The sequence below is a fragment of the Elephantulus edwardii genome, unplaced genomic scaffold (genome assembly GCF_000299155.1).
Source record: "Elephantulus edwardii isolate Elephantulus edwardi_28Jun2011 unplaced genomic scaffold, EleEdw1.0 scaffold00116, whole genome shotgun sequence".
NCBI classification, from domain to species: domain Eukaryota; kingdom Metazoa; phylum Chordata; class Mammalia; order Macroscelidea; family Macroscelididae; genus Elephantulus; species Elephantulus edwardii.
In genome coordinates, this window is record NW_006399866.1 from 2,038,837 (window position 1) to 2,066,683 (window position 27,847).

The 27,847-nt window shown below is 40.5% G+C and overlaps 1 protein-coding gene across 1 annotated transcript; it reads right to left on the minus strand.

Annotated features, from left to right (window-relative positions):
• Positions 1 to 758: 758 nt before the first annotated feature.
• On the minus strand, positions 759 to 27,847 carry LOC102870430 (nucleolar protein 56-like). Its single transcript, XM_006892601.1, has 4 exons — positions 27,718 to 27,847; positions 24,782 to 24,843; positions 16,565 to 17,079; positions 759 to 981 (listed from the first exon to the last, which is right to left on the minus strand). Exons 1-4 carry the CDS (start codon positions 27,845 to 27,847, stop codon positions 759 to 761), a joined length of 930 nt encoding a protein of 309 aa, XP_006892663.1.

Consider the following 27,847-nt stretch of genomic DNA (forward strand, 5'->3'; position numbering starts at 1 on the left):
CGCCTGGCGCTGGAGACACCGGGCCAGACTCGCCCTTCAGAGACGACCAGGAGCCGGTGGGGTGCCCTCCGCGGCCTGGGGAAGGGGGTGCGGCCGTGGTTCTGTCGAGCTGCCCAGCCGATGGGGGGTGCGGTTCTGAGCGCCCCTCACGCCGAGCTGAGATGAAGGTTCAGGTCTGGAGATTCCCCGGGGGCCCGGGGAAAGGGCGCGGGACCCCCAGCAACCTGAGAACGAGGCAGCAGACTGAATCTCCCCAAGGTCCGAGGAGAAGGCGGGGGGGGGGTGCTTGGCTTGTCCCCCGCCTGGGGAGGGGGCGCCGGCCTTGCGGAGTCTTCCTGACGCCCCGAGCCCAACAGGACATGCGCGAGGACGCTGGACCCGTCGGGAGTGGATGCCCCTGGGGCGTCGAGGAGGGGCTCAGACCAAGCGCGGAGGTGCTCGAATCCGGGGAGCTGCGTTCTCCGAGCGACCCCAGGTCTCAGGGGGCCCCCTCTCAGCGCGGAGCCCGCGAACTGAGCGCCCCGCTGTGGGGGCGGGTCCCGGGCCTGCATTTTAGGGTGCCAAGAGAGAAGGAATGTCTCCCCCCTGGAGAGGTGCAGTGTTAACTTGTGGCAGCTTGGGGGGCACTGATAGTTCCTGAGGGGCTGGGATTCTGAATTTGTCGTGGAGACTGCGGCGTTTGGCCCAGAGCGACTCCTGGAAGGGGCTGGGGGAGACTTTCCATTCCAGGAAGAGGAGTTTGCCGGGTGCATAAGTCTTTAACCGCTCAGAGGAAACAGTTGAAGGGGGAAGGTTGGCGGCCATGGGACCTCGCGGTTCCTCAGGCTTGTGGCCTCATCCTGGAGGGGTGAACAAGTAGCTTTGTGTTTGGAGGTTCCTCTCCCCTGGGTCAGGTGCAAACAGGGCTGGCAGGCCAGGCCAGTGGCTGTCCCCGGGGAGAAGTCGTAGGCTGTGAAATGGAGCTCACTTCTCTTTGGATTCCTGGGGAAATCACTGGACAAGGAATATGGACACTGTAGTGTCCAGGGAGAAGAGTGGAGGAAATCTCAGTTAGTGCTCTGAAATGCTCGCAGGATGAGCCACTTCCCATGATGAACTCCTCAAGTGCTCCTGTGCCACCTTCTGGAATTCAGTCTGTGGAGCATGTGGAGGACAGTGTGGGGTGGTATAGTTGCTGTCTGACATGAGGCCGAGAAATCTCACGTCAAGGTTAGAGCAGCTATAAAAATACAGAGCATCCTCCCTTAATTTTTTCCCACTTTAACAGTTTTTACATAATCATTAAGTGGAGAGGTCAGAGCTAACCTATACTGAATCCTTAAGGCAAAACCTTCTATACTTAAGTGAAAAGATTTCATCTTCTGAACAGTTTCGACCCAAAGATTCATGGCAAAATGTTGGGGGACGCTAACAAATATACATTAAAAAAATAAAATAACAAAAATAATTTAAAAAAAAGAAAAAAATAAAAAAATAAAATAACAAATTAAAACTACGTGTACATACCTAATTAGTCAAAATCTACCATTTTAAGTGTTGTATTTCCTTCTTCAGATCGTCCTCCACTTCTGCTGGCCCTTTTGAGCTTGTTGGGTGGAGAAACAAATCAGAAGTAACCTTTCTTTAAGAGACTAGAGTTTTGACACGGTTCCTTCCCACCCCCACCTCCCCTACCTCCCAGCCTCCGGCTAGTTCAGACAGGAGATTGGGGTTGTGGAGAAAAGCTAGCTGAAATAGATGCAGTTAAAGAAACTGAGCACAGTGGTGGGTATCCCACAGTGCTGCTGGTAAATTTTACAGTAAGTGACCCAGCAGAGAGGGGGGCAGCTGCAGAAAAGCGCTACTGTAACAATTCCGATTTCCTGCCTTGTTCTGTGTGCTTCTTGTGAGGGTCAGGGCATGGGAAGGAAAGCAGGAACAGAGAATTTTTTTAAATAAATGGGAACTGGCATATTTATAGGTAAATTGATAGGAAATCTGGAAATTACTTAAAAATAATTCCGTGGTAGTGGGTGAAGGTCGCAATGAAACAAAATTGGTGTGTTGGCAATAGTTTGTGGTTTTTGTTTGTTCGTTTTAATCTGAATGAAGGTTTACAAATGACGAGTTAGTAACTGTTGAAGTTAGATGACAGATAGAGGGAGTTCCTAACTAATACTGTTTCAACTTTATGCTTGAAATTTACAGTAACAAAATAATTGGAAACTATTTTTTTTTCCAGAAAGAGTGGAACTCTTTGAATTTTTTTTTTGTGTGTGTGTGTGTGGTTAGTTTATGAGGAAGAATGAATTAGCAGTTAACTGTGTGCAAGTGTATGGCTTTGATGAGTGAAAGAATGAAGAAAAAAGTCGCTTGTGTAGAGTCAGATTTTGCTCTTTTATATAGTTTAATGGAAGAAAAGAAATGGATACATCATTTGCAATAAGACTCAGTGCAAAATATGATTATTGAAGTAGAATACAAAGATTTAGCCCAAAGCCAATGACATGGTTGCTTTTCAACTGCCTTCTTTTTTTTGTGGTATTTGAGGTTTTGTTTTGTTGTTTTTTAAAGAACCTAGGGTAAGGCAGGATTCTGAAGCCTAACCCCTCGTTGTCTGGTGGTCAGGGACTCGGAGATGTGCTGCGTGCTGGTAGCCCAGTGGAGGGCTGTGATTAAAGGTTTTTCTTGAGTGTGGCTTTGGAATCATGCACATGTGTAATGAGATAATGATGGGGCTAGTGTGGATGAGTCGTACTTCTCCATGGAGAGGAACGGAGCTGTGATGTAGTGTCCGTGAGGGATGTCTAACAGGTGGTTGCAGCTTTTCATATGCCTTCACAAATACTATCAGGTTTTATATCCATTTAAAAACTTTAGTTGAGATTGAAAGGTGTTTTTTTCTTCTTTTTGTTAAAAAACCCATAGTTTCTAACATGCACTTTACATTAAAGATCTACTCTCTTGCCTCCTGCCTCATAGAAAGAAAGTCTTCTTCCTGAGCTGGCTTCTTCTCTTTTTTTTCTCCTTCTCCTTCTCTCCTCCTCAATCCCCCCGTAAGCGAAACTTTCATTTTCTAGGGTAGTTTATGAGCAACAATGAAATGTTAGGATATTATAACTATCAAAGAGCTCATAATATAAAATTGACTTCTATTTATGTGCTTGATAACTTTCTTAGCTTTCATTTAAATTGGAATATTTTTTGGTTTTTATCAGCTTTTTTGGTTTGTATAAATACTTATTATACAAAGTATAAATGATTGTTTGAAGGTGATTATTCAAAAACATCGTGACAGATGGAGATAAGGTTCAGATTGTCAATGATTTCATTTTACTTGGATCCACCATCAATACCCATAATAGCAGCAGTCAGAAAAATCAAAAGATTTGCTACATTAGGAAAATCTGCTGTCAAGGATCTTTAAAAAATGCAGAATGTCGTTTTTTTTTTTAAAAATTTATTTTGTGTGTGTACTGTCAAATCAGATCTGACTGGTATAGGAGGAGATTGCCCCTCCTTCTCCAGCAGAGCTTCTAGTAGATTTGAACCACATACCTCTGGGATTACAGTGCAGCTTTTTGCCACTAGGCCACCAGAACTTCCTCAGGATGTCAATTTAAAGACTGAAATGTGCCTGGTTTGGGCCATGGTCTTTTTCAGTTACTGAAAAATTGAACAATGAATAAAGAAAACCAAAGAATCGACAACTTTGAATTATAGTATTGGCGAAGAATGTTGAATATACCATTGATTGCCAAGAAACAAACAAATCTGTCTTGGTGCAAGTGCGATGAGAATGTTCTTTAGAAGGCAAGAGGGCTGAAGCCTCCTACTTTCCACATGGTTTCGGGAGAAACCAGTCCTTAGAGAAGGACATTGTGCTGGGAAAGGCGGAGGGTCAGAGGAAAAGATGACAACCCTGAAGGAGTTGGATTGACACAGTGATTGCCACCATGGGCTTGAACATGACAGAGGTCATGAGGATGATGAGTGATGGGGCAAAGTTGAGATCTGTTGTTCACAGGATCACGAGTCAGAGTTGACTCAGTGGCACCCAACAACCACAAACTCATTGCTTTTGAGTTGGAACTGCCTCCGAGCTAACCCTCCAGTGGGTGTTCAGAGACTGTAAATCACATCACAGAGGAAAATGTCCATTTGTCTTCCTTGAATCTACTGATGGATTCCAGCCACCAGAGAAATGCCACTTCTGGGTTAGTGGTACAACTTCCTACAGACTTCTAAATTCCAAACTCCCTGTTAGGTGATTCAATGGTGATAAAATGATTTCTGTACAACTCTTCATAATACTGCCTCTTAATCAAGTTTAACAACTGATATGATACAACTGCAGTGCACAAGGCACAGATCTGGGTCTGCTGCTAGTTACATTATATGTTGTTGTTGTTGTTGTTATGTGCTATCAAGTCACCTGTGACTCATAATGACCCTATGTACAACAGCCCTAAACTCTCCTCTGTCCTGTGCCAATTGCACTGTCTCCATACACCCATCCCAATTACCTCAGTCACTGAATCAATCCACCTCATAGAAGGCCTTCCCCTCCTGCGCTGCCCCTTCACCCTACCAAGCATGATGTCCCTCTCCAAGGACCGGTCCCTCCTCACAACATGTCCAAAGTATGTTAGATGGAGCCTCAGAATGCTTGCCTACAAGGAGCAGCCTGGTTTAACCCTCTCCAGGATGAATCTGTTTGTTTTCTTAGCAGTCCATGATACATTTAGTGCTCTTCTCCAAAACCACAGCTCACCAAAGATAGATCTACTTATTTTAGTGAAAGCATATAAAGTAGATCTGCAGCAAAAGATTTTTCTTTCTTTGTGAAAGAACCAAGATGTATTTACTTATAGTTCCACTGTCAGCTCAGAGGTGTGTGATATGAATCCACCAACTGCTCTGAGGGAGAAAGATGGGCCATCTCCTCTCCTGTGATTTACAGCCTCTGAAAATCCACCGGAGAGTCAACAATGAGTGTGAATTAGTTCTGACTTGACAACACTGAGTTGAGTTGAGTTTGTTAAGCAGATGTTTAAATGTTAAATCCTGGTGATTGCTCCATGGGCATGAGCATGGCAGAAGTGACGATGCACAGAGCAGGGAAAAGTGTCAGTCTGTTGTTCAGAGAGCTGCTGAGAGTTGTAGTTGACTCAGTGACACCTGACAACTAGTGACTATTCAGCTGATGAATTGAAATTGTAACTGGTCGTAGGATAAATCCAGGAACCAGAATTTGCTTCATTTGAATGTTTTTTCTTACCTACTTATTACTAGGGAGCTTTGGTGACCTAATGGGTAGGGAATTCTGCTGCCAATCTAAAGACAGGCAGTTTGAATCCACTAGCTGCTCCTTGGGAGAAAGATGGGCATTGTCCAAACTTGCTGGAGGTTAAGCTATGAGCCACTTACAATCGAATGACAGTGGGTTGTTGAGTTATATTGACAGAAAGTGACAGGTTATCAAATTATCAGGTACCTTTTTTTTTTTAAGTTTGCTCATGGAGTATTAAGTATGGAAATAGTAGCTTTCTTCATTATTATTCTGTTCTTTGCAGCTAGCAAATTATTTGTGACAGAGTCTAACTTTGTTGTCTCCTTGGATCCATTCTGCCATCTTTATTTCTTTGCTCTGGTGCTAACGAGATATGAACTCATTCACTGCTGTCAAGGAGGTTCCAACTCGTGGTGATCTTCAGTGTGGTTTCTGAGGCTGTAAACCTGGGATGAGCCTGTATTTCTCACATGGAACCACCGGTGAGTTTGAATGGCAGGAGACGTGCGGCCTCTTAGTTAACAGTGCAATGCCAGAACTAGGAGATACGAAGTAGCCCCCGAACATGAAAAGAACAGGGCGATATGAATAATTAACACTGTAAGTAGTTACTTATGGTGACAGTATGACTTTTTAAAACAAAACAAATCAGTCATTGCTTTTAGCACAATTGTTAGGCATGCAAAAGGACCCCTGGTGGCACAGTGGATTAAGTGCTGGGCAGCTAACTGAAAAGTTGTTGGTTAAGCCCACCGGCCACTCTGTGGGAGAAAGAGGACTTTGTTTCTGTAAAGACTTACAGCCTTAGAAACCCTGTATGTGGGGCACTTGCTATAAGATTGCTTTGAGTGTCAATGCACTTGATGGCAATGGGTTTGCACTTTTGGTTTATGGGCATAGAGAGTGCATTCAATAAGTTATTAAGTATGCTGATGTTGATTGTGATGTGCACTTTTATACATATATTTCATTGTTGCACATTTTTTCCCTCTTCCTCCTCCTCCCCTCCCCCCAGCCTACCCTGCAATGCACCCCTTGTTCTAAATTGTTGTCATACCTAGTGATGTGCACTTTTAAGAGCTTTTTTTTTCCCCCTGTGGAAACTTTTAAGAGTTATTGACCAGCTTTACCAGAAACAATGCTAGGCTCATAGGTCAGTATTTATTGAATGAGTGAATGAGTCCATTTCTTTTAACACTTTTTAAAGAAATGCCCAAGTTATAAAAATGTGTTTAGACATTTGACACTTGAAATCTATTTTTATAATCCTACACATCTTAAAAACAACAACAACAATAAAACCCAACACAACAAGCCCAAAACACCTTTTAAAGTATTACTGCTGCTGTTAGTTGCAACTCATAGCAATACCTTGTGTGCAGGGGTTTTAAGATACAATGCTTCAAGCTAGGGCTTCCAAGTTGTGACATTTCCAAAGCAGTTTGCCAGCTCTGTCTTCTAAGGTGCTCTCTTTGGGTTCAAACTACCAACTTATGGCTCATCATCAACCTATTGTGAGTGCTTAATCATTGGACTACTCAGAAATGTATTTCTTTTGTAAATATGTATGTTCCTGTAAGAACCTGAATAGTGAGTTGAAATTTTAAACTACATCCCACTGATTTTAGTTTCTTCTTGAATTAATTAATTAATTGTTAATGTTAGGTATTATAAAGTTGTCTCCTCTATTGCCCGTTGAATATTAAATTGAGTAGAGTAGTAATAATATTTGTAGCTCTTCTGTGGCCCTTTATTTTATTTCTTTATTTTTCCCTTTATTTTTAATCTTTCAGAAGTTTCAGTTTGGGATAGGCAGACATTACTCCCTCAACTATGGTGAATAGAGTGGAATTACCCCAGAAGATAGAGTAAATAAAGTTTAATTTTCTTGTCCTTGTCTCTGTACGAGAACAGACTTTGTACAGAATCTTTTTTGGTTAAAAAATAAAACCACCTGGGTGATCTAGACGTTCCGTGGTTGATGGAAGACTGTTGCCTTCATTTTACACATTAAGCTGTAGGACTATTTCAAGCATGATAAGAGAGTTTTGGTAGGAGCTCAAGTGACCTAGTAGAATGAAGCTGCACTGCAATCCCAAAGGCACGTGGTTCTAATTCACCAGCCGCTCCACGGGGAAAGGTTAGCAGTCTCCTCCATTGTGATTAACTGCCTCTGAAAACCTACTGAAAGGTCAGCTATGAGTTGGTTCTGACAACAAGACAAGTTTTGTGAGTGCCCATGCTTGCTTTGTGACCGTGTTACAACTAGTGCTTAATATTGGTGCAATGTGCTTCTTTGAAGGACCAATCAAGGGTTGCCACTTCCTAGCTAAAGCCAGTAGTGCATTTCCTGCAAGTATTGCTCATCCCCACTTCACCAACACCACCTGTGTTTTAAAAGAAAGCTGTATTTTGACACTTACAAGTTGCAACCTACCAAGATATGTGCATGCTCTGGGAAATGAATTACATTTTAAAATGTGGGCGTGAAGTCTTAGTATTTGTATTTATGGTTTTGGTAACAGTCATGCTAACTTAAGCCTAGTGACTTAATAAAATAAGATAAAAAAACACACCATAAAAACTCACAAACTTGTAGCCATTAAGTCAGTTCCTATGCATAGCAGTTTATCAACTCTCAGAATTCCAGGACTGTAAGTCTTTATGGAAAAAACCTTCTTCTGCACCGTGGCGGATGGGTTCAAGCCAGTGATTTTTGGGTTAACGCCTAAGTGCCTTAATCAGTGTGCCACTGAGACTCCTTAGTACTTTATCTGGTTAGAAAGTTAAAAATCACAATGGCCAATTTTATATAAGTCTTATATATTAAGGCATTATCTGGGATAAGGCAAGTATTTAATATTACTTGACCATTATCTCTTCTCTTTTTTTTCCATCCTTCTAATTAAGACAAATATAATCTATAAATTTCATTCTGTTTTTAAAATTATCTGTTAAATTTATATAAAGCTTAACAGTCTCAAGTATCTAATAAAATACACTCAAACTATATATATGTATATGTTGTTTGCCATCAAGTCAGAACCAACGCTGAATTCACCAACTTTCATTTCTGCAAAAATCATACCTTTTCACATTTAAACTGTAATATCATGTAAGCTATATGGTAGAATTTTTTTTTTTTAGAAATAAGATACCATTATAAAAATTGGAATTCAGTTTTTAATAAGAATCATTCGTTGCTGTCATTCTCTCACTCATTGCCGCCCAGTTAGAACTGACTCATGGCTGACCTCCCCAGTAGCTTTTCAGAGGCCGTAAATCATAAGAGGAAATTTTCCATCTTTATTCCTTAAAGTAGCTGGTGGATTTGAACTGCCTGCATTCACATTGGCAGGACAACTCCTTACTCACTAGGTTGCCAGAACTCTCTTGATAAGAACTAGGTCTTAAAATAACTTGTGTGGCTTCATTGTATACAGGTCAGCAGCAACAGTTTCCATCTGTGTGTACTTCTCTACATTCTCTGCATAGGTTCTAAAAATAGAAATAGCTTCGAGTACATAGCTCTATACTTGTTACATTTTCACACAAACCAGGCTCTAGTGCTTTAAACATTGTTGAACTTTCACCTTTTATTTGTTGCTTACCATATGTCAGGTGCTGGGTTAAATGTGATTGGTCATCTCGTTTATTCTTCACAAGAATCCAGTGAGAGAAATAACACTGGTGCCAGCAACTGGGAAGAATAGAGTTCCTCACAAAAGTGCACAAAATTTATCAGAGAATATCATTTGTGAAAGGGAAAATGAAGGACTAGAATTGGGAAGGGGGAGCCGTAAGACAGGTACATATCTGAGAAAGCCTCTTCCATCCTGAGGAAGAAACCCAGAGCAAAATCTACAGATGCAAGGAGTCTCACATAAGGCAGAGGTAACCAGATCTTTTTACCTCTGCCTTGTTTGTTTGTCGGCCAGGGCCTCCCTGAGAAGACGAGGATGTTGGTGACAATCTTGTTCCCTCCCTGACTAAGGGCTGCTAGGAGAAGAACCTGATCTGGGCTTACAAGATAAAAAGAACCTGAAGAAGGCTGCCTGCTGCCCATGCTTCCACAGCTGGGCATGAGTCCTTTCTTGAAGCTGTGCCGACCACACCCTACTATCCTTTTACCAAAAAGGAAATTGAAACCCAGAAAGGTAGAATAACCCCTGAGAATCTTGCCCTTCTCCACCCTCCCAAGTTCTGAGTAGAAAGCAGGGATTCGGTTGTAGGTCTTTGACACATTAGAGCTCCCCTGCTTCCTTTTTTTAGTTTTTTAAGGTTGATGCCTTCTAGAATTATTATTTAGAAATTACTTTGAAACTTTTGTTATGGAAATGTTTAGACATACTAATATATCCCAGAATTATCCATATTTTATCATTTTTACATACTTTGCTTATACCCACATACTTCTTTTTTTCCCCACATACTTCTTAAAGCCCCCAATCTTCATCGCTTTGCACAGTAATATGATACTGTGCCCCATTTTCCAGAGAAATTATGTATAGAAGCAAAATTCTCCCTCCATCTTTTAGTAGATGAAAGTAAGAAACAACATTTGTTAAGTGCCTAATGCACATTATTTTAGGGGAAAAAACTTATCTTTTCATAATACAACAAGGGCCCTGTACATTTAATACTGTAGTTCTCTCCATTTTTTTTCTTTTTAATTAATTTCAATGAACATTTACAAAGATTTTGGATTTCCATTCATTCATTGTTACACTTTTCTCCCCACCCACCCCAACCCCACGCCCAGTTTGCTCTTCTCCTCGAAAAGCAAAGAAAAACTCCTTCACTGGTATACAATCCCCCCGTGCCCCCCCATACCCATCCCAAGCATAATCCACTCTGCAACCCTCATTCCGAACTCTTAGGATAATCATAATGCCCTAAAATATATTATATTTAAACTGTTCTTTCCCTCACCAACTTCAATGCAGTGTCCATAATTTATCCAGTTTTACCCCCACACTGATGTCAGCCTCATTCTACAACAGTGGCACCATACAGTATTTGTCCTTTTGTGACTGAGATATTTCACTCAGCATAATGTCCTCCAGGGTCACCCATTTTGAATAATATTGCATGAGTTTCTTGTTTTTCAATGCAGCATAGTATTCCATTGTGTGACTTTACCGCAGCTTCTCTATCCATTCATTTGTTGATGGGCACTTAGGTTGTTTCCAACTCCTTGCTATTGTAAACAAAGCCGCAATAAACATGGGTGTGCATATATTTGCTTGGATGTCGGCTGTGGTCTCTTTAGGATACATTCCCAGTAGTGGAATTGCTGTATCAAATGGTATCTCTATTTGCAACAGTTCTCTCCATTTTAGTTAAGTCTCAGAGAGATCAAGTTACTTAGAAGGCTCATCTGGAGAGTAAAGTGTAAGTGCTAACATTTAAATACAGGGATGGGTCTTGTTTGTTTGATGTTTTTATTTTGTTCAACATCAAGGCTCTTGTGGTATCTTATGTATATAAGTAGTTCATAAACCTCTTTAACCTCTTCATTGGTCTTTCTATAGTCATAGATTTTTGCCTAATAAATCACTTGATGTTACTCAGTTTGAGAATCAATGATGCCCAATGCTAAGTGCTGCAGATCCAGCAGACATAGCCATGGGTGCTCCTGTACTGTAGCGGGGGTTTTATATGCGTATGATGATTCTTTGCTGGGATAGTCTGTTACATGTTGCATGGCTAATTAAATGTTTGGCTTTTGGATCCACCAGCTGCCCCTTAGTAGGAAGAGAGGCATTCTCTTTCCATAGAGAGGTACAGCCTTGGAGGCCCAGTGGGTGGTTGCTGTGAGGAGGATCCTACCTGATGGAAGTTGAAGTGGGAACTCATTCATTAAAATCCATTGTTGTATTTTTCTCTTTCAACATAAATGAGATTTGTTTGTAAGATTATTAATCAGTAAGAGTACACCTTCTCTCACTTTTGAAACCTGGTTAGCCTGCAAAGACCAGGTGATTATGGGGGAAAAAAATTATGTGAGAATGTCGGGTAACTACATCAGATCACAAAATGAGAACAATGGCATCATTACATCATTCTATAACTGCCAAACATCATATGGCTCTTGAACCACTGAAAATCTTGACCCAGCTAAGCTGATGTATAACCTTAACTATTACAACCAGTGTAACATTCACCTTGCCCTTTGGCATTCATTACTGCCAGTCATATATTACTGATGTACAAAATAATCTGACAAATAGACTTTTTAAACCATTACCGTAAATGCAAAGGGTTAAATAACAAGATAGTCAATAAGTGAGGCGAGGATGTGGTATTAAGTTTCTGATCTTGTCCCAATATAGATATGTCTTGAAGAATATTTTTAATTAAGAACAGAGAAGGACTAGGTGTTGGTCACTTTGTGGATAGCTTGTATGTCATAGATGGGAGTTTAAAAGTTTTTGGTTCTTAAAGTAAATTTTTTTTACAGTAAAAGAAAAGGTGATGTTTTTAAAGGAAGCTATTCCTCTTGTTACTTTTATTTGTACAGCCAAAACAGAGGGTGGGCTCCTGAAGGGTCCTTGGGAGAAATGGTGTGGATGCTGCCAGTCGAGTGAGGCAGCATGAGAGGGCTCAGCCTGAAGGGCACTGCTTTCCTCATTGCGTATTTATTCTCTATCTGGACAGGCCCTTGCATCCTTGCTCATCATTTCCCTGTCTGTATCGTGTGGTATTAGGGTTAGCTTTCCTTGCTCTTCACCACAATGCATGAGGACAAGTATTTGTAAAACGCTTTGAAGTTGATGAATGAGAAGTGGTGAATAAATATAAATTATTATAATAATGGAGAAAGTTAAGGACACGGAATACAAACTCTGTGCTTTGGAAACAAATTATAGGACTGTCCCCACTGAAAGGAAGACTCGTGAAAAATAAGCAATTCAGTGTCCTATTGTTCTAATATCACAGTGAAGTCTTTGTCCTTTGATTTGAAGCCTTTACATGTTAACAATAAAACAGCTAAATATTAGGGAAATGCCTGGAAATCTTTGCTTTGGAAAGGAAATCTAGATTTGAGATGGCTCTATTAAGTGTGCATGTTTATATTTTTTCTTTGTATGAAATACACTCTAAGGCATAAGCCCTCTAATTTTTAGCTGTATATTTGGATCAACTGAAGATTTGAATTTTAATATTGCCTCTTCAAAATGGAAAAAGTTCTAACTCTTCTTGGCTTTTATAACCACACTTTATAAAGCTCTGCCAAAGTCACATTATTTCACCCCCTGCCCCTGAAAGCTCTGGAGATTTGCCACTGAGACATCTGATAAATTATTTTACACAATGGCTTATTTTTCAATTATTTTTTCTTAGCAAAGAAAACCAAGACGTTTGAAAATATTCACAAAAGACAATTCTGTATGGAAATATCTAAAACTCTTTGGGAAAATTCTTTCAGGAATGTATACAAATCAATATTTAAAAATATTTTCACCTTTTCTGTTAACTTTGAAAATATAAATCTTACTGTTTAAAATAGGTTGATAGAGCTCTAATTTAAAAAAAGGTGGTAAGGCAGAAAGGGCAGAAGAGGGCAGGGTTTTTTTTAATATAAAATTTTTTATTTTAATTGTGATTTTAATGAAGCTTTACAGAAAAGTTGGATTTTCATTCATTCATTGTTGCACATGAGAGTGAAGTTTTGACTTACTGTGTGTTACAATGAGTCAAAGTCAATTCGACAACATTAAATTCTCTCCTTGTTGTCATATGTCATCATAGGATAGATTTAATTCCTAAGTGTCATTACTACTCTGGCAAGTATTGGAGGTGAGTATACATAATTTTAGTATACAAAAGAAGAAAACAAAGGGAGCTCTGGTGGCCTAGTGGCAAAACTGCACTGCAATCCCAGAAGTACACGGATCGAATCCCCCAGATCCTCTGAGGGGCAATCTCCTCCTGTACCAGTCAGATCCTATTTGACGGTACACACAAAAAATAATAAAATAAAATAAAATTTCAAAAAAGAAGAAACCAAATGAAAATTATAATTCCATGGATGACATTACAAAATTATAAAAATGACAAGGGTGACTCATCCTATTAGTAGGTTGAGTGATTGAGACTTACATATTTTACCCACAATATATATTTACTGACTGTTTATTAAGCACTAAGATGTGTGTTTTGCCTTCAAGTAGCTTACAGCATAGTAGGATTGTAGAAATGTGAAGGAATCACAGTTCAGTGTGACCAGAACTAATGTAGGGTAAATATATGGAAGCATGTAGACAGAAGTGCAACCCTGTTGGAGAAGAAATAGTATCCATGAAGGATATCCTTAAGAACAAATAAGTTGTATAGTTGAAGGGAATAGGCAGGTCCAGTTCAGTGAACTACTTATTAATATGGTGGCCCTTTTAGCCATAAATTTGTAACTCCCACAAAATAGTTGCATGTAATTATGCAAATAAGATGCTTATGGCTTACCCAGAAGATTGGCCAGTGTGCTAATAGTAATGCAAATATGATGCATAAAGTTCTTGTGATGGGACCATGACAGAAAGAATTAGTTTTGTCATCCTATTTAAAATGAGCTCATCCCAGAGGTAGGGAGTGACTGGGGTAGAAGAAGAGCCAGGAGTGGAGCGTGTCCTTTGGATCCCCAATCCATGTGCTGATTGACCCAGGATTCAGAGGGAGAGAGCAAGCTGTAAGACTGGTGTGAGAGGAAGAAAGGACAGCAGGGAAACCAAGTGACTGAGAAAAGATGGTATGGTTGGCTTCCTAGCCTGCATAGTAGGGTGGCTGCAGTGGGCATGCTGATCCATTGAGAATGCAGAGTGTCTTTGGGCAGGAGTGGGTGGCATGGGAAGCCTGTGGGCATTTATCAGCAGAGCTGAAGAGCTTTAAAACCCTTGCCCAAGGGCAGATGTCAAGCTTGAGCAGGGTCAAGGTCTGAGATAGAGGAGGGCCCCTCCTTATGGGCTTAAGGGAAGCCTTGCTTAGCCAAAAGGATCTGTACTGTGTTAAACTGAAGGAGGGAGATTTTTGCCTCTACGCTTCTTGATCCTGATCCCAAGTTGAAGAACTCATTTTGTAAACAAAATAAAACCCCCACCAAACCTGTTGTTGTCAAGTTGAATTCTGGTTTATAGTGATACAGTTGGGGTTGTTGTGTTGTTAGAGTCAAGTACAACTCACAGCAGCCCTATGAACATATAGAACAGGATGTAATTGTCTCATGTTGTTAGGTGTTGTCAAGCCAAGTATGACTCATAGTGACCCTGTGAACTAATTCTATTCTATCCTGTGACAGTCTCATAATCTCTGACATACTTGAGTCCATTGCAGTCACTGTGTCAGTCCATCTGGCTGAGGGTCTTCCTCTCTTTTACTGACTCTCCACCTTTCTAAACATGGTGTCCCTCTCGAAGGAATAGCTCTCCTAGCAACATGTCCAAAATATGAGACAAAGCTTTGTCATCCTTACCTCAAAGGAACACTCTGATGGCACCCTCTTCAGGACATATCTGTTTTTTCTTTTGGCAGTCCATGGGATTTTCAGTGCTCTTCTCCAACACTATAGTTCAAAAACTTTATCTTCTAAAACAACTATGAGATCATCTCACCCCAGTCAAAATAGCAAAATTTAACAGAACAGCAAGCAATAAATGCTGGCGAGGTTGTGGAGAAACTGGAACCCTTATTCACTGTTGTGGGGAGTGTAAAATGGTGCAACCCCTGTGGAAAGTGGTATGGCGCTTTCTCAAAAAGTTGCAAATAGAGATACCATTTGATCCTGCAGTACCACTACTGGGAATATACCCAGAAGAGACCATAACTGACACCCAAGCAGATATATGCACACCCATGTTTATTGCAGCTTTGTTCACAATAGCAAGGAGTTGGAAACAACCTAAGTGCCCATCAACAAACGAATGGCTAGAGAAGCTGTGGTATATTCGCACAATGGAATACTATGCTGCATTAAAAAACAAGGAACTCATGCAATATTACGCAAAATGGTTGACTCTGGAGAACATTATGCTGAGTGAAATGTCCCAGTCACAAAGGGACCAATATTGCATGGTGCCACTGTTGTAGAATGGGACTGTCCTTGGGGTTGGGGAGAGACTGAGTAAGATGGGTTCAATAATGTATGCTGCTCTGAAACAGAGAAGGGAGAAAACTGTTTAAAAGAGATATGTGATTAGGTATTTCGGTCATGGCAGGAGTCTAGAGCAATGGCTACATGGTGGAGTGGACCTGGGGAAGGGTTTGTGAAATAATGAAAGAATCTTTTCTTTTACTTTTCCCAGAGGGTAATGTCTGGTGGGGGGGAGCCTTGGGAGGGGACAAATCTACAACAATGAATGAACGGAAATCCAAAGCCTCTGTAAATTTTCACTGAAATTAATAACAAATTTAAATAAAAAAAAAAAAGAATTAAGTTAGAGTAAGGATGGCAATGGAACCACCTTACCTCTGTAACTTGATTTGTGCCACTATTAGAACCTCTACTCAGAATATTATTGCTTTTCCGTTTTTGACTCATGCACTTTTAACTTTTAGTTAAATTTGTATCTTCTAGGCTGCAACACTTCCATGATACATCTTCAAGGATATGAACATGTACGTCTAAGCACAATTGATAACAGTGCATCTAAACTCCAAAATCAATCTCCATAATAGTCTATGTGTTTCCTACTGCCAAGGGGGGCCCTTTGGAGTAGTGAGAGAAGACATTCACCCTGAAACCCATAGCGTCCCTTTTCAGCAGGAAGTAGCTAAGAGAATACACCATCCCCTTTTCCTTATGAATCAGGTGAAGTCTCTCTCAGGGAGGAGTGATAGGGAATGGCAAGGGACACACTGACAAAGGAGATTAATCAGAACTGGCTTTGACAAGCACTGTGGCAATTGGACAATTAAAATAGACATGGGGGGGGGAAGAAGAACGAACTGGGTATGAGGGTGGAGAAAACAGTGCAACAATGAATAAATGAAAACCCAAAATCTCTGTAAATGTTCATTAAAACTAATAAAATTTAATAAAAAAAAAACAAAAAAAAAACCCCTTTATCTTCTGTCATTCTTATTCACTATCCAGCTAGCAGAGCCATAATAAGTGATTGAAAAGACTGACCTGAAACAGGCACTCCTTATTCTTCACACTGATGTCTTTGCTCCTCAATAATTTGGAAATTCCTTGACTACAGACTTTCTCAATGCAAGTCATTGACACTTTTCAATCTTTTTTTTTTTTTTTGTAAACAGTTTTTATTGGGAAACATTTGGGTATGCCCTTCCCACCCCCAGGGAATGTCCATTCTAATCTTCCTGGGGTGTTTTTTTCTTTTTTTCTTTTTCTTAGTGCTCTCGTTGATGGCCTCCTCAGGTCCACTGCTGACGGGCTCCTCCTTAGAAAGCTTCTTCTTTTTCTTTGGGACACTGTTTGCAACCTCTTCAGGGTCTTCTGGTTCCTCTCTGGAGGAAGATTTCTTCCTCTTTGGGACTTTTGCATTTACAGTTGGCTCTTCAAAGTCACTGTTGACCAATTCCTTGGACAGAGATTTCTTTTTCTTGGGTTTAGGGAGAGCAGAGCTGGACTGATCTTCCATTCCGTTCTCCTGTGGAGCCTCCTGGGGCGTTTTCTTTTTCTTCTTTTTGGGTTTTTCTTTGGTTTCCTCACATTCCTGATCTTCAAGAGTGCCTTTGTTTTCTGAAGCCACAAGTGCAAGAGCAGCCAGTCGTTTCTTCTCCTTCTTCAAGCGCTTCTTCTCCTTTTCCTCCAGCTTCTTGGTAATCTCAACAGCCACTTCTTCTGCCTGAGCAGGAAAGAAGTGCTAAAAAGGCTTGGAAGACACTTCTCTTCAGGCCTGTCCTGGTCTTCTTGGAGACAGTTTCAATCTTTATCTATCATGATGTTCCCTATTGGTTCAGAGGTGAGAATTTTTTATTTTCTTGAAATTGAGATGCAATCCATATTGAAGGCTGTGTTCTTTGAACACATTAAGTCCTCCTCACTTTTGCTGAAAGTGAGTAGGACTTGATGCAGATCAAACACAACAACCTTCAGTATGTATTGTATAACCTGCTTCATAAGGTTTCCTAAACGGTAGTCTTTATAGAAGCAACCTGTTACATTTACCCCCTGTAGTGCTGCTGGTGAGTTTGAATGCAGCATAGTATTCCACAGTGTGAATATACCACAGCTTCTCCATCCATTCGTTTGTTGATGGGCACTTAGGTTGTTTCTAACTCTTTGCTATTGTGAACAAAGCTGCGATAAATATCAGTGTGCATGTATCTGCTTGGGTGGCAGTTATAGTTTCTTGGGAGTATATTCCCAGTAGTGGAATTGCTGGGTCAAATGGTATCTCTGCTTGCAACTTTTTGAGAAAGCACCACACTGCCTTCCACAGTGGTTGCACCATTTTACACTTCCACCAACAGTGAATAAGGGTTCCAATTTCTTCATAACTTCGCCAGCGTTTGTTGCTTGATGTTCTATTAAATTTTGCTATTCTTACTGGGGTGAAATGATATCTCATAGTTGTTTTGTAGAGATTGTTAAATCTCCAAGAGGAAACTGCCTATCTTTCTCCTTCAGGGTGACTGGAGGATTTGAATTGCACACCTTTGAGTTGGCAGCACAGCCCCTTAACCACTAGGCCACCTCAGCTCCCTTCTATTGAGGTAAGGGATTTGATATTTTCAGTCAAGAGTTTAGTCCTTCGAGAGTTATGTTGATAACCCACAGGCCACACCTCTCTGGTGGTTTGAATCCACCTACAGCCCTCCAGAAGGGTGGCCTTCTCCTCCCATGTGGTTTACAGCCCTGGAAACTTGCTGGAGGGTCAGCTGAGTCATTTCTCACTGGACCTTGTTGAGTCTGGAAAAAAGCCATTCACACTAACCAAATTCCTTAGATTGATGCCTACACCAGAATGTAAATTTTAAATTTATAGTGAGAAGCACAGTCTTCAGGAGACCACATATTCACAGTTGCTGATCTGTGCGTTCTCTCCCTGTGGGCTAATCTATGTGGAAAGCTGAACTGTATAGAAAGCTTCCTGGAGAGCATAAAATCAAAATAGAATTGGATGATTTTAATGGCTAGTGATAGAAGCCGTCTCTCTTCTCTTCTAAATGGATAGATGAGCTTTAGGGTTTATCAAGACCTATTTTATAGATGTTGGTATACATGTTTCCTTTTCTGTTAACTCATTTTTTCCCATAGACAGATTATAAGGGTTAAGACAGCTGTTTAAACCTGAATTCTAATCTATATCCAGTTTTGAGTCTCTGCAATTACATATATCCAAGTACTGAGACTGGATTTTAGGATTTGTCATCTCCCCACTTATCGGTACTTTCTCACACTGGTGAATTTGAGAATCTGGAATGTTAAGCACTCCTCCGCAATCCTGAGGCCTGTCTCATTACCCACTGCCATCTGGTTGCCTCCGACTCACCCTCCATTGACTTCTGAAGCTGTCCTTAACTCTCCCTCAGAATTGCTGGTAGAATCAAATCACTCATGAGAACTAACCAAGGTCTCTAACTAACTAAGAGAACAAACAAGTCTTTCCTAGAGAGGGTGAAACTGGACTGCTCCTTGGAGGCAAGGATTTTGAAGCTCTGCCTGAAATACTTTGGGCATGTGGACAGGAGGGACCAGTCCTTGGAGAGGGTCATCATGCTTGGAAGGGTGGAGGGACAACGCAGGAGAGGAAGACCTTAGATGATATGGATTGACTCAGTGACTGGGGCAATGGGGATAGGTGTGTCAGAAACAATGAAATTGGCTCAAGATAGAGCAAGGTTCAAAGCTGTTGTACATAGGGTTGTTATGAGTTGCAGGCAGCTCAGCAGCACATAACAACTACCAAATGAGGCTTCTTGTTGTGTACCATTGAGTCAGAACTGACACATAGCTGACTCCCTAGTGAGTTTTCAGAGGCAGTCAATCACATGGGAAAAGATTGCTCATCTTTCTCCCATGGAGCAACTGGTGGATGCGAACCACAGAGCTTTGCATTGGCAGCACTACTCTTTACCAATAAGCCACCATATAGCACTATTACATATTTGGGTTCTTTGTCATGCACTTTTAGCTTTTGCTAATTTTTCTTTTCTTAATAAAATATGCCACATAACAACAAATATGTATAAATGTTAGTAATATTTTAAAGGTTTGTTTTCGTTTTGTAAGCCCTACCAGCCACTCATAAATATAACATATAAGGTCTTCTCCATGGCAGTCTATCCCTGCAAAGCCTTACAGCCTTGGAAACCTTACAGAGGCAGTTCTCTATCCTGTAGGGTTTTCATGAATCAGAATCTGCTTGACAGCAATGTGTGGTAGTTGTTTTATTTCATGGAGATGGAGAAAAGACCGTTAAAAGTCATTCAAAATTTCATCTTGTCTGAGTACACGGCCAACACTCTTGGCACCAGCAGTCGGGAGATCACAGGATGAATTCTGCTGTCATGGGCCTCTCCAGAGTGCTAAAGAAGCATTGATGTCAGTCTAGAGACTAAGGTGTGTTTGATCCAGGCCACGGTCTTCTCAGTTGCTTACTGTACATCTGACAGCTGGATAAAGACTAAGGATGACAGAAGAATTGATGACTTTGAGTTGTGGTGCTAGAGAAGGGTATTGAACATACCATGAACTGCCAAGATAATAAACAGGTCTGTCCTGAAAAGGGTGAAACCAGGCTGCTCCTTGGAGGCAAGGATTTTGAAGCTCCATCTGACATACTTTGGACATATTGCCAGGAGGGACCAATCCTTGGAGGAGGACATCATGCATGGAAGGGTAGAAGGTCACCACAGAAGAGAAAGATCCTGGCTGAGATGGATTGACAAAGTGACTGTATCAAGATAGGAAAGTTGTTCAGAGCCATTGCTCATAGAGTCACTATGAGTTGTAGTCAACTGGAAAGCATAAAATAACAAACAACAGTTGCAATTTACTCACATGCTCATATCATCTTTCACAAATTCTTTTTTTATTATTAAATTTTATTAGTTTTAATGAACATTTACAGAGATTTTGGGTTTTCATTTATTCATTGTTGCACTGTTTTCTCCACCCTCCTCACCAGTTCATTCTTCTTCCCCCGCCATGTCTGTTTTAATTGTCCAATTGCCACAGTGCTTGTCAAAGCCAGTTCTGATTAATCTCCTTTGTCAGTGTGTCCCTTGCCATTCCCTATCACTCCTCCCTGAGAGAGACTTCACCTGATTCATAAGGAAAAGGGGATGGTGTATTCTCTTAGCTACTTCCTGCTGAAAAGGGACGCTATGGGTTTCAGGGTGAATGTCTTCTCTCACTACTCTAAAGGGCCCCCTTGGCAGTAGGAAACACATAGACTATTATGGAGATTGATTTTGGAGTTTAGATGCACTGTTATCAATTGTGCTTAGACGTACATGTTCATATCCTTGAAGATGTATCATGGAAGTGTTGCAGCCTAGAAGATACAAATTTAACTAAAAGTTAAAAGTGCATGAGTCAAAAACGGAAAAGCAATAATATTCTGAGTAGAGGTTCTAATAGTGGCACAAATCAAGTTACAGAGGTAAGGTGGTTCCATTGCCATCCTTACTCTAACTTAATTCTTTTTTTTTTAATTTAAATTTGTTATTAATTTCAGTGAAAATTTACAGAGGCTTTGGATTTCCGTTCATTCATTGTTGTAGATTTGTCCCCTCCCAAGGCTCCCCCCCACCAGACATTACCCTCTGGGAAAAGTAAAAGAAAAGATTCTTTCATTATTTCACAAACCCTTCCCCAGGTCCACTCCACCATGTAGCCATTGCTCTAGACTCCTGCCATGACCGAAATACCTAATCACATATCTCTTTTAAACAGTTTTCTCCCTTCTCTGTTTCAGAGCAGCATACATTATTGAACCCATCTTACTCAGTCTCTCCCCAACCCCAAGGACAGTCCCATTCTACAACAGTGGCACCATGCAGTATTGGTCCCTTTGTGACTGGGACATTTCACTCAGCATAATGTTCTCCAGAGTCAACCATTTTGCGTAATATTGCATGAGTTCCTTGTTTTTTAATGCAGCATAGTATTCCATTGTGCGAATATACCACAGCTTCTCTAGCCATTCGTTTGTTGATGGGCACTTAGGTTGTTTCCAACTCCTTGCTATTGTGAACAAAGCTGCAATAAACATGGGTGTGCATATATCTGCTTGAGTTCACAAATTCTTTTGACTAGCATTATTGACCATCTGCTATGTGGCAGCTATTGTTCTAAACAAAGAGAAAATGACTGTGAATCACATAGTTTTTTAAAAAGGGTCCTAATATCTAATCTTGATGTACACTATATTAGATAAAAAGAAAGGTATGAGTGTGAGAAGTTTAGAAAAGTAGTAGGATTAGCCCTAGGGGAAGAAGGATAGTGCTGGACATTGCTAAATGCCTCATGGATGTCTAAGTGAAAGGGTCTGGTGGGTTAAGTGTTAAGAAGCTGTGCTGCCAACCCAAAGGTATGCTCTGCAGGAGAAAGATTGACAGTCTCTTCCATGTGATTTACTGCCCCTGAGAACCTGCTGGACGGTCAGCTATGGATTGATTCCAACACCATGGTATGCAACAACAACAATCCAGTCCACATAGTTAAATTTGTGTGTCTGGGGTTCAGAGGAGAAATCCAAGTTAGAGATATAAATGTGTGTAATCAAAAAAGCAAGAATTCAAATGATAAAATTCCAAGCCTTTAGCATAATTATATATAATGATATATCCTTCTGGTGCTATTCTTTAACTTTAGAACTCTGCCACTTGGTAAAACTATCACAACGTGTTGACCTTTTGGACAGTAGCAGCACTCTGTGGAAATGTTTATCTTACTGAGAATCATTATGTGAAACTTGTTTTAGGATGGGGAGGGTGTAGATGTAGACTATTATAAGTTGATTTGCTTTGTATATTGTTGTAAGTGCTTAATGAATGGACCTTGAAGCTTTGATATGCTTAGAAAAAAACTAATGTACTATTTCATAATTAGAAAAAATAAAAATGAATGGCCATTTATGGGCATTCGCTCTTTGGTAGTAATCAGAAATTAATGTCACACAAATATCATTTTAATAGGCTGACGCAGACATCCTCCTTGTCTTTCAAAGCTGCCTGTGTGCTTACTCTGACATCTAAAAATGAGTAGTGAATGTAGAATTGTTCAATCTGTAAGTTTATTGACTATTCCACTTGATAGCAGTAACTACTGAGACCTCTGTTGGATCTGGTTTTGCTTAATTTCCTTCTTTATGTTTCTCAGAGATAATTTAAAATTAATAATATTAAATCATCAAATAAAAATGGCTTGGAGGAGTTCTACTTCCTATGTGTGATCAATCAGTTCTGTTTTTCAAAAATAGTCACAGAAATATCTCTCAATGTGCTCTTTTGACCTTTAGACTCTACCAGTGGAGTGGTGGGGTTTATGTCCTTTCCCTTTCAATCTGGACACCACTTTGTGCCTGTCTTGATAATTAGACCATGGTAAGTGTGACACCATGTACTTCCCATGGCAGGGTCATAAATATGTCCCTATTCTGGGACATCCCTTTCCTGGGATGATCATGCTCAGAATGTAACCACCATACTGAGAGGAAGCGCAAAGAGCTCACCCAGAAGGATGGAATGGCGAAGGCAATGGTGTGGGTCCTAGCTTGAGGACAGCCTCGCTGAGTTCTCAGACTGTAAGCATAATGTGCTGCCAGGCGTATGAGTGAAGGTGCCTCCAGATTATCCTGGCTCCTGATGATTGAATCATCCTCCCTTCAGGTCTTCCCAGCTACAGTCCTAGGAACAATCAGAGATAAATATGAAATATGTGTTACAGTAGGAAGGGCATAGACTCTCGTGGGTTGATTAGTTTTACAAATTCTGGCTTTTGTAGATTTGTGTAATTTGTTTTGTAAATTCTTGTGCATTGCCCAAATTTCTGGCAAAGTTGTTCTTTCCAATTTTGCTTTTATGACTGACTTGTAGCTGGGACACTGCCCTTGAATGTGGTAGGAGCGAGTAAGCAGTACACGATCCCTTTATTTATTAAAAGACAACATTACCATCTGTCCTTTTTCAGTCTAAAAAGAAAATAATATGATGTTCTTTTTGAAGAAATCTGTTAGGACATGAAATTGAAAAGCTGAGGAATACCCAAGAAGGGTTTCCTTATTTCCTTTGAAAATGACAGAATAAAAAAAACTGAGATGCTTTGGCTTAAAGACATGGAGGCTTAATAAAGGGGAAAATAACAACAAACAAACACACACAAAGCCCTTAACCCTAAGTTTGCTCCATGTCCTTGTCCCAAGACTATGAATATGATGATCCTGTGCCTTTTCATAGTGTCTCAGCAGTTTCGTGTTGTCGCCCTCACCGTTTGCTATAGGCAGAGGGCATATTAATGCAACTTGCTTTTTTAAGAAGAAATTTTACCAGATTTTTCCCCTAAATTTTGTCTCCACTTCATTGAAAGGTTGGCCAGGTAAATTTACTTGTGAGGTGTTTTTGAGGAATATCTGTTAAATTGCTGTTTGCAATAGCTTTTTGTTGGGAAGTACAATGAATGTTCCATTGGCCATGAGTCTGCTGGGCTACAGTTAGGCCTATGGATCCTATAGTTAGGCCTTACTCCTCTCATTTAATTCAGGTGTCCTTCTGAAAGGCTACAGATTTAAACCGAAAGGCTAATGATTTAAAAGTGTTTTCATTGTGCAAGATTTCTGTAGAGTTAGGCAGTTGGTCTCACTGTTCAAGAGTATGGATCTGTATCCAGACTATCCTAATAGTCACTGAGGAGTTTTGACTAAGTCAGTCATTTAACTTTAGTTATTTCATCTGTAAAATGACAATGATAATAGTGAATTTTGCCCCCCAAAAAACAATGGGTAGTCAATTTATTTTTTTTTGTTTTTTGTTATTTTAACATTGTTTTAATCAAGTAACATAGGTGTTTGAAACAAGAAATTTCCAGACGAGTTGAATAGAGCAAAGTGAAGGGTTACTCTATGAGGACCACCTCTGTGAACAAAACTCAGATGATGGGAATTGGAATTCCATTTTGGCACCAGACTCAACAGTGGTCTAAGTCAAGATTTTTCTTTTTTTAATGTTTAGAAGCCCTCAACATGTTTTCCTTCAGATTAAAAGAAAGAAAGAACAAAACTTAAAGTAGTAATTTAAGTATCTTCAGTGATGACATCAGCCTCTGCTCCAGGCTCAATACCAATGGAAGTGATCTGCGTAACGATATCAGAAGGACTGTGCAAGTCAGTGAGTCATTGTGGATTCTCACCTGGAAACAATCCTTGATCTTGGGACCTTCACCACAAGGAATTTTCCTCCTGAGTGACTCTCAGGTTTTTGGTAGACATCCTGACTGGCTTTTCACTTTGAAGTCTTTCTCTTTTGCACAACACAATCAAGCCAACAGACATCTATCTGCTCCAGGGATTTTACAGTGAGGCTGGTTCGAGTAATTCTTACCCAGTTACTGGTTACTTCTGGTTCCATGCGTGTCTTTCCAGTGTCTTCTGGACTGACCTGTTCTTGGGGAGAGTGAAAAGCAGTGAGTCAGGAGCAGGAGTGGGTAGACAAGGCCCCCCTGCAGCAGTGACTGGGCCTTCCTCAAAGGCATAATAGTACCTTCTCTGTGGGATTATTGAGAATGTTAAGGGAGTTAATGAGTACTTGGAGCAGTGACTGACACAATAAACTTTATTAGCACTAACAATCACTACTTGCCTCTAAAAACAGAATTTCATTCATATGTTTCTGGTTGTGATGATGATTTTGTTTGTATCTCAAATTCAGTGTCAATAACGAGACCATCCCTGTAGAGAGTATTATTAAGGTGGCTGGTGAATTGAATGTGAGCAAGACTCTGTGACCTCAAGTCCCTTTAACTCAAGTGTTCTAAGGTAATCTGAGTTCCAAGATCGACTAACCCTGAAATAGTTGTCTGAGGAGTACTGATTAATAATAAACAGTATATCAACTATCAATTATAATGAAGGAGCTGTTATACTGTGATTACTGCTATACTGAACTGCAATATATTGCACTGAACAATTGTTGCAAAAGACCTCTTTAAGGTCAAGGTTACCACTTTAAAGACTAAGGTGTGTCTGACCCAAGCCACATGAGGTGTTTTCAATCACTTCATGCTTGTGAAAGCTGGACAGTAAATAAAGAAGATCAAAAGAAAATGTATTGGATTTATGGTGGTGGGGATGAATACTGACTCTACTGGGCTTCTAAATTGCCCGAAGACTAAACAAATCTATCTTAGAAGAAGCACAGCCAGATGAAACCTCAAAGACCAGGCAAAGATGTCTCATTTGCTTTGGATATGTTCTCAGGAAGGAATCTGGCCCTGAAGAAGAATATTATGCTTTGTGAGGAGTTTGGACTAAGAAGAAAGAACACAGTGGCTGCACCAATGGGCTGTACCCTAGCAGTGACCATGAGCATGGAGCTTAGAACCAGGCACTGTTCATCCCCGAGGGTTTGCATAGCAGTGACCGTGAACCTGGAGCTCAGGACCGACCACTGTTCATCCCTGTGTGCTGCACCCTAGCAGTGACCATGAGCATTAATTTAACGGGCCCTGCAAACAGCTGCCACTTCTAAGACAAGAGACTCTGCTTAGGAACTTTATGTTCTGTTCCCACACTAGAGCTCAAAGAAATGCTAATAATGTTATTAGGAAGCTTGTAAAGGGTTCAGCAGTCTAAAAGGTGACCCAGAAATAGAATCATTATAATGGCACACTCCTTAAGATGTGGACACTTTGTATATAGGTTAAATGTCTTGGGTGTGATTTTGTGGCAGAAATACCAAGGGCTCTTTTGCTGGACAAAAAGAAAAAAAAATTTTTTGGCTGAGACACCTGAAAGACTTATTGCTCAAGATATTTCAACACATTGGAAGTTCAGTGAGTAAACGAGTTAAGTAAACAATATCCTTTTAGAAAAAAAAATTAAGATCAGGCCCTTTTTATTTCTATATGGAAATATTGTACATTAACTTGATGGAAATGAAATCAGAATGAGGGCCTCTCATCTTCTCTATTGGCTTTTGTGGATGGTGAAATGCCAGAAATAGTCTGAGAAAACAGACTGAACAATCAAGAAGAAGAAACCTGAGAGGGAAGTTTGAAACAGCTAAGTGGAATAAAGGTTCCTGATACTTTCAAACCATTCTGTGAATCAATTGAAAACATTTAAAAGACAATTGCACAAGTGGGCAAAGGATAGTATATATTAATATATACTTAGAATGTCCAGTTAAGTGTCACCAATGTATGTTGTTGTTGTGAACTGTCAAGTTGGAACCAAACCATCGCTGACCCTCCAGTGGATTTTCAGAGGCAGTAAACCACCTGGGAGGAGATTGCCCATCCTTCTCCCTCAGAGCATCTGGTGGATTTGAACCACATACTTTGGGATTGCAGCTTAACTTCTTAGCACTAGGCCACCAGAGCTCCCACATAAATGTCTAATACCTATTTAAAAAAATTTATATATAGATTGATAGATAGATCCCATACTTGAAGTAAGGGGATTGTTAAGTGATTGAAAATGTAAGGCAAATTTTTTTAAGAAGGTTATGCTTACCCAGATTCTTTAGTGTGGTAGCAACCAGAGTAGTTTGAAGAGATGCTGAAGGGAGAGTGTCTTTTGCGCTAAGGACAGTGGTAGTTCAGTGGTAGAATTCTCGCCTTCCGTGTATGAGACCCAGGTTTAATTCCTGGCACCTCAAGTATGCAGTAGTGAAGGCATGTGTGGTGCTGCAATGGTTTTAGTGGTGCTTACAGACCAAGACAGACCTGGTAATGTACTAGGACAGTCACTCCGTGAAAATGTAAAACTGTGAGCACAATGGTTGAATCTCATTGTTTGTGGGATCGCCATGAGTCAGGCTGCCTCAACAACTACTAGCAACACCTCGTATACTGTGCACTTGGTCAACTTTGAATTGTGGCCCAGTCTTCGGGCAGCTTCATAGGAGGTTAAGCTGCTGCTGGAAACTATGGTGCAACGTAAAGTAGGTACTGATGCTTCCAGGTGGGGCTGGAGAGTGAACAATCAGAGAAACTGCTTTCAAAGAGACCCTAGACTCCTAAGGGTGGAGAGGCATGAGTAATTTACCTACCTGGAAATTAAAGTTAAAAGGAAAAAAGAAAGGGATTAGAGGAAATGTCATATGTGCTCGAGGCATAAATAGTTCAATGTAGAAATCTCACCTTCCATTCCAGGGATCTAAGGAGGATTCCATCCATTGCAGCCTCATACACAGCCGCCACCTGGTTGTAAGTGGAGAATTATATGCTGGGATTATGTTGAACAGGTTTCAGCAGAGCTTCTGCAGTCTTCTCATCTCAGCATAAGAGCTAATTTAGACAGCCTTTTTATTGTTACTGTCCTCCTTCACTCCTACGTTATAGGTGCCTTTTCGTTCTACAGACACATCAGCCTGCTCACGCCTCAGGGCTCTATGTTCTTCATAGTAGCTTTGCCTGTGCCCAGCCCTCCACCAGGAAGGCTCCAT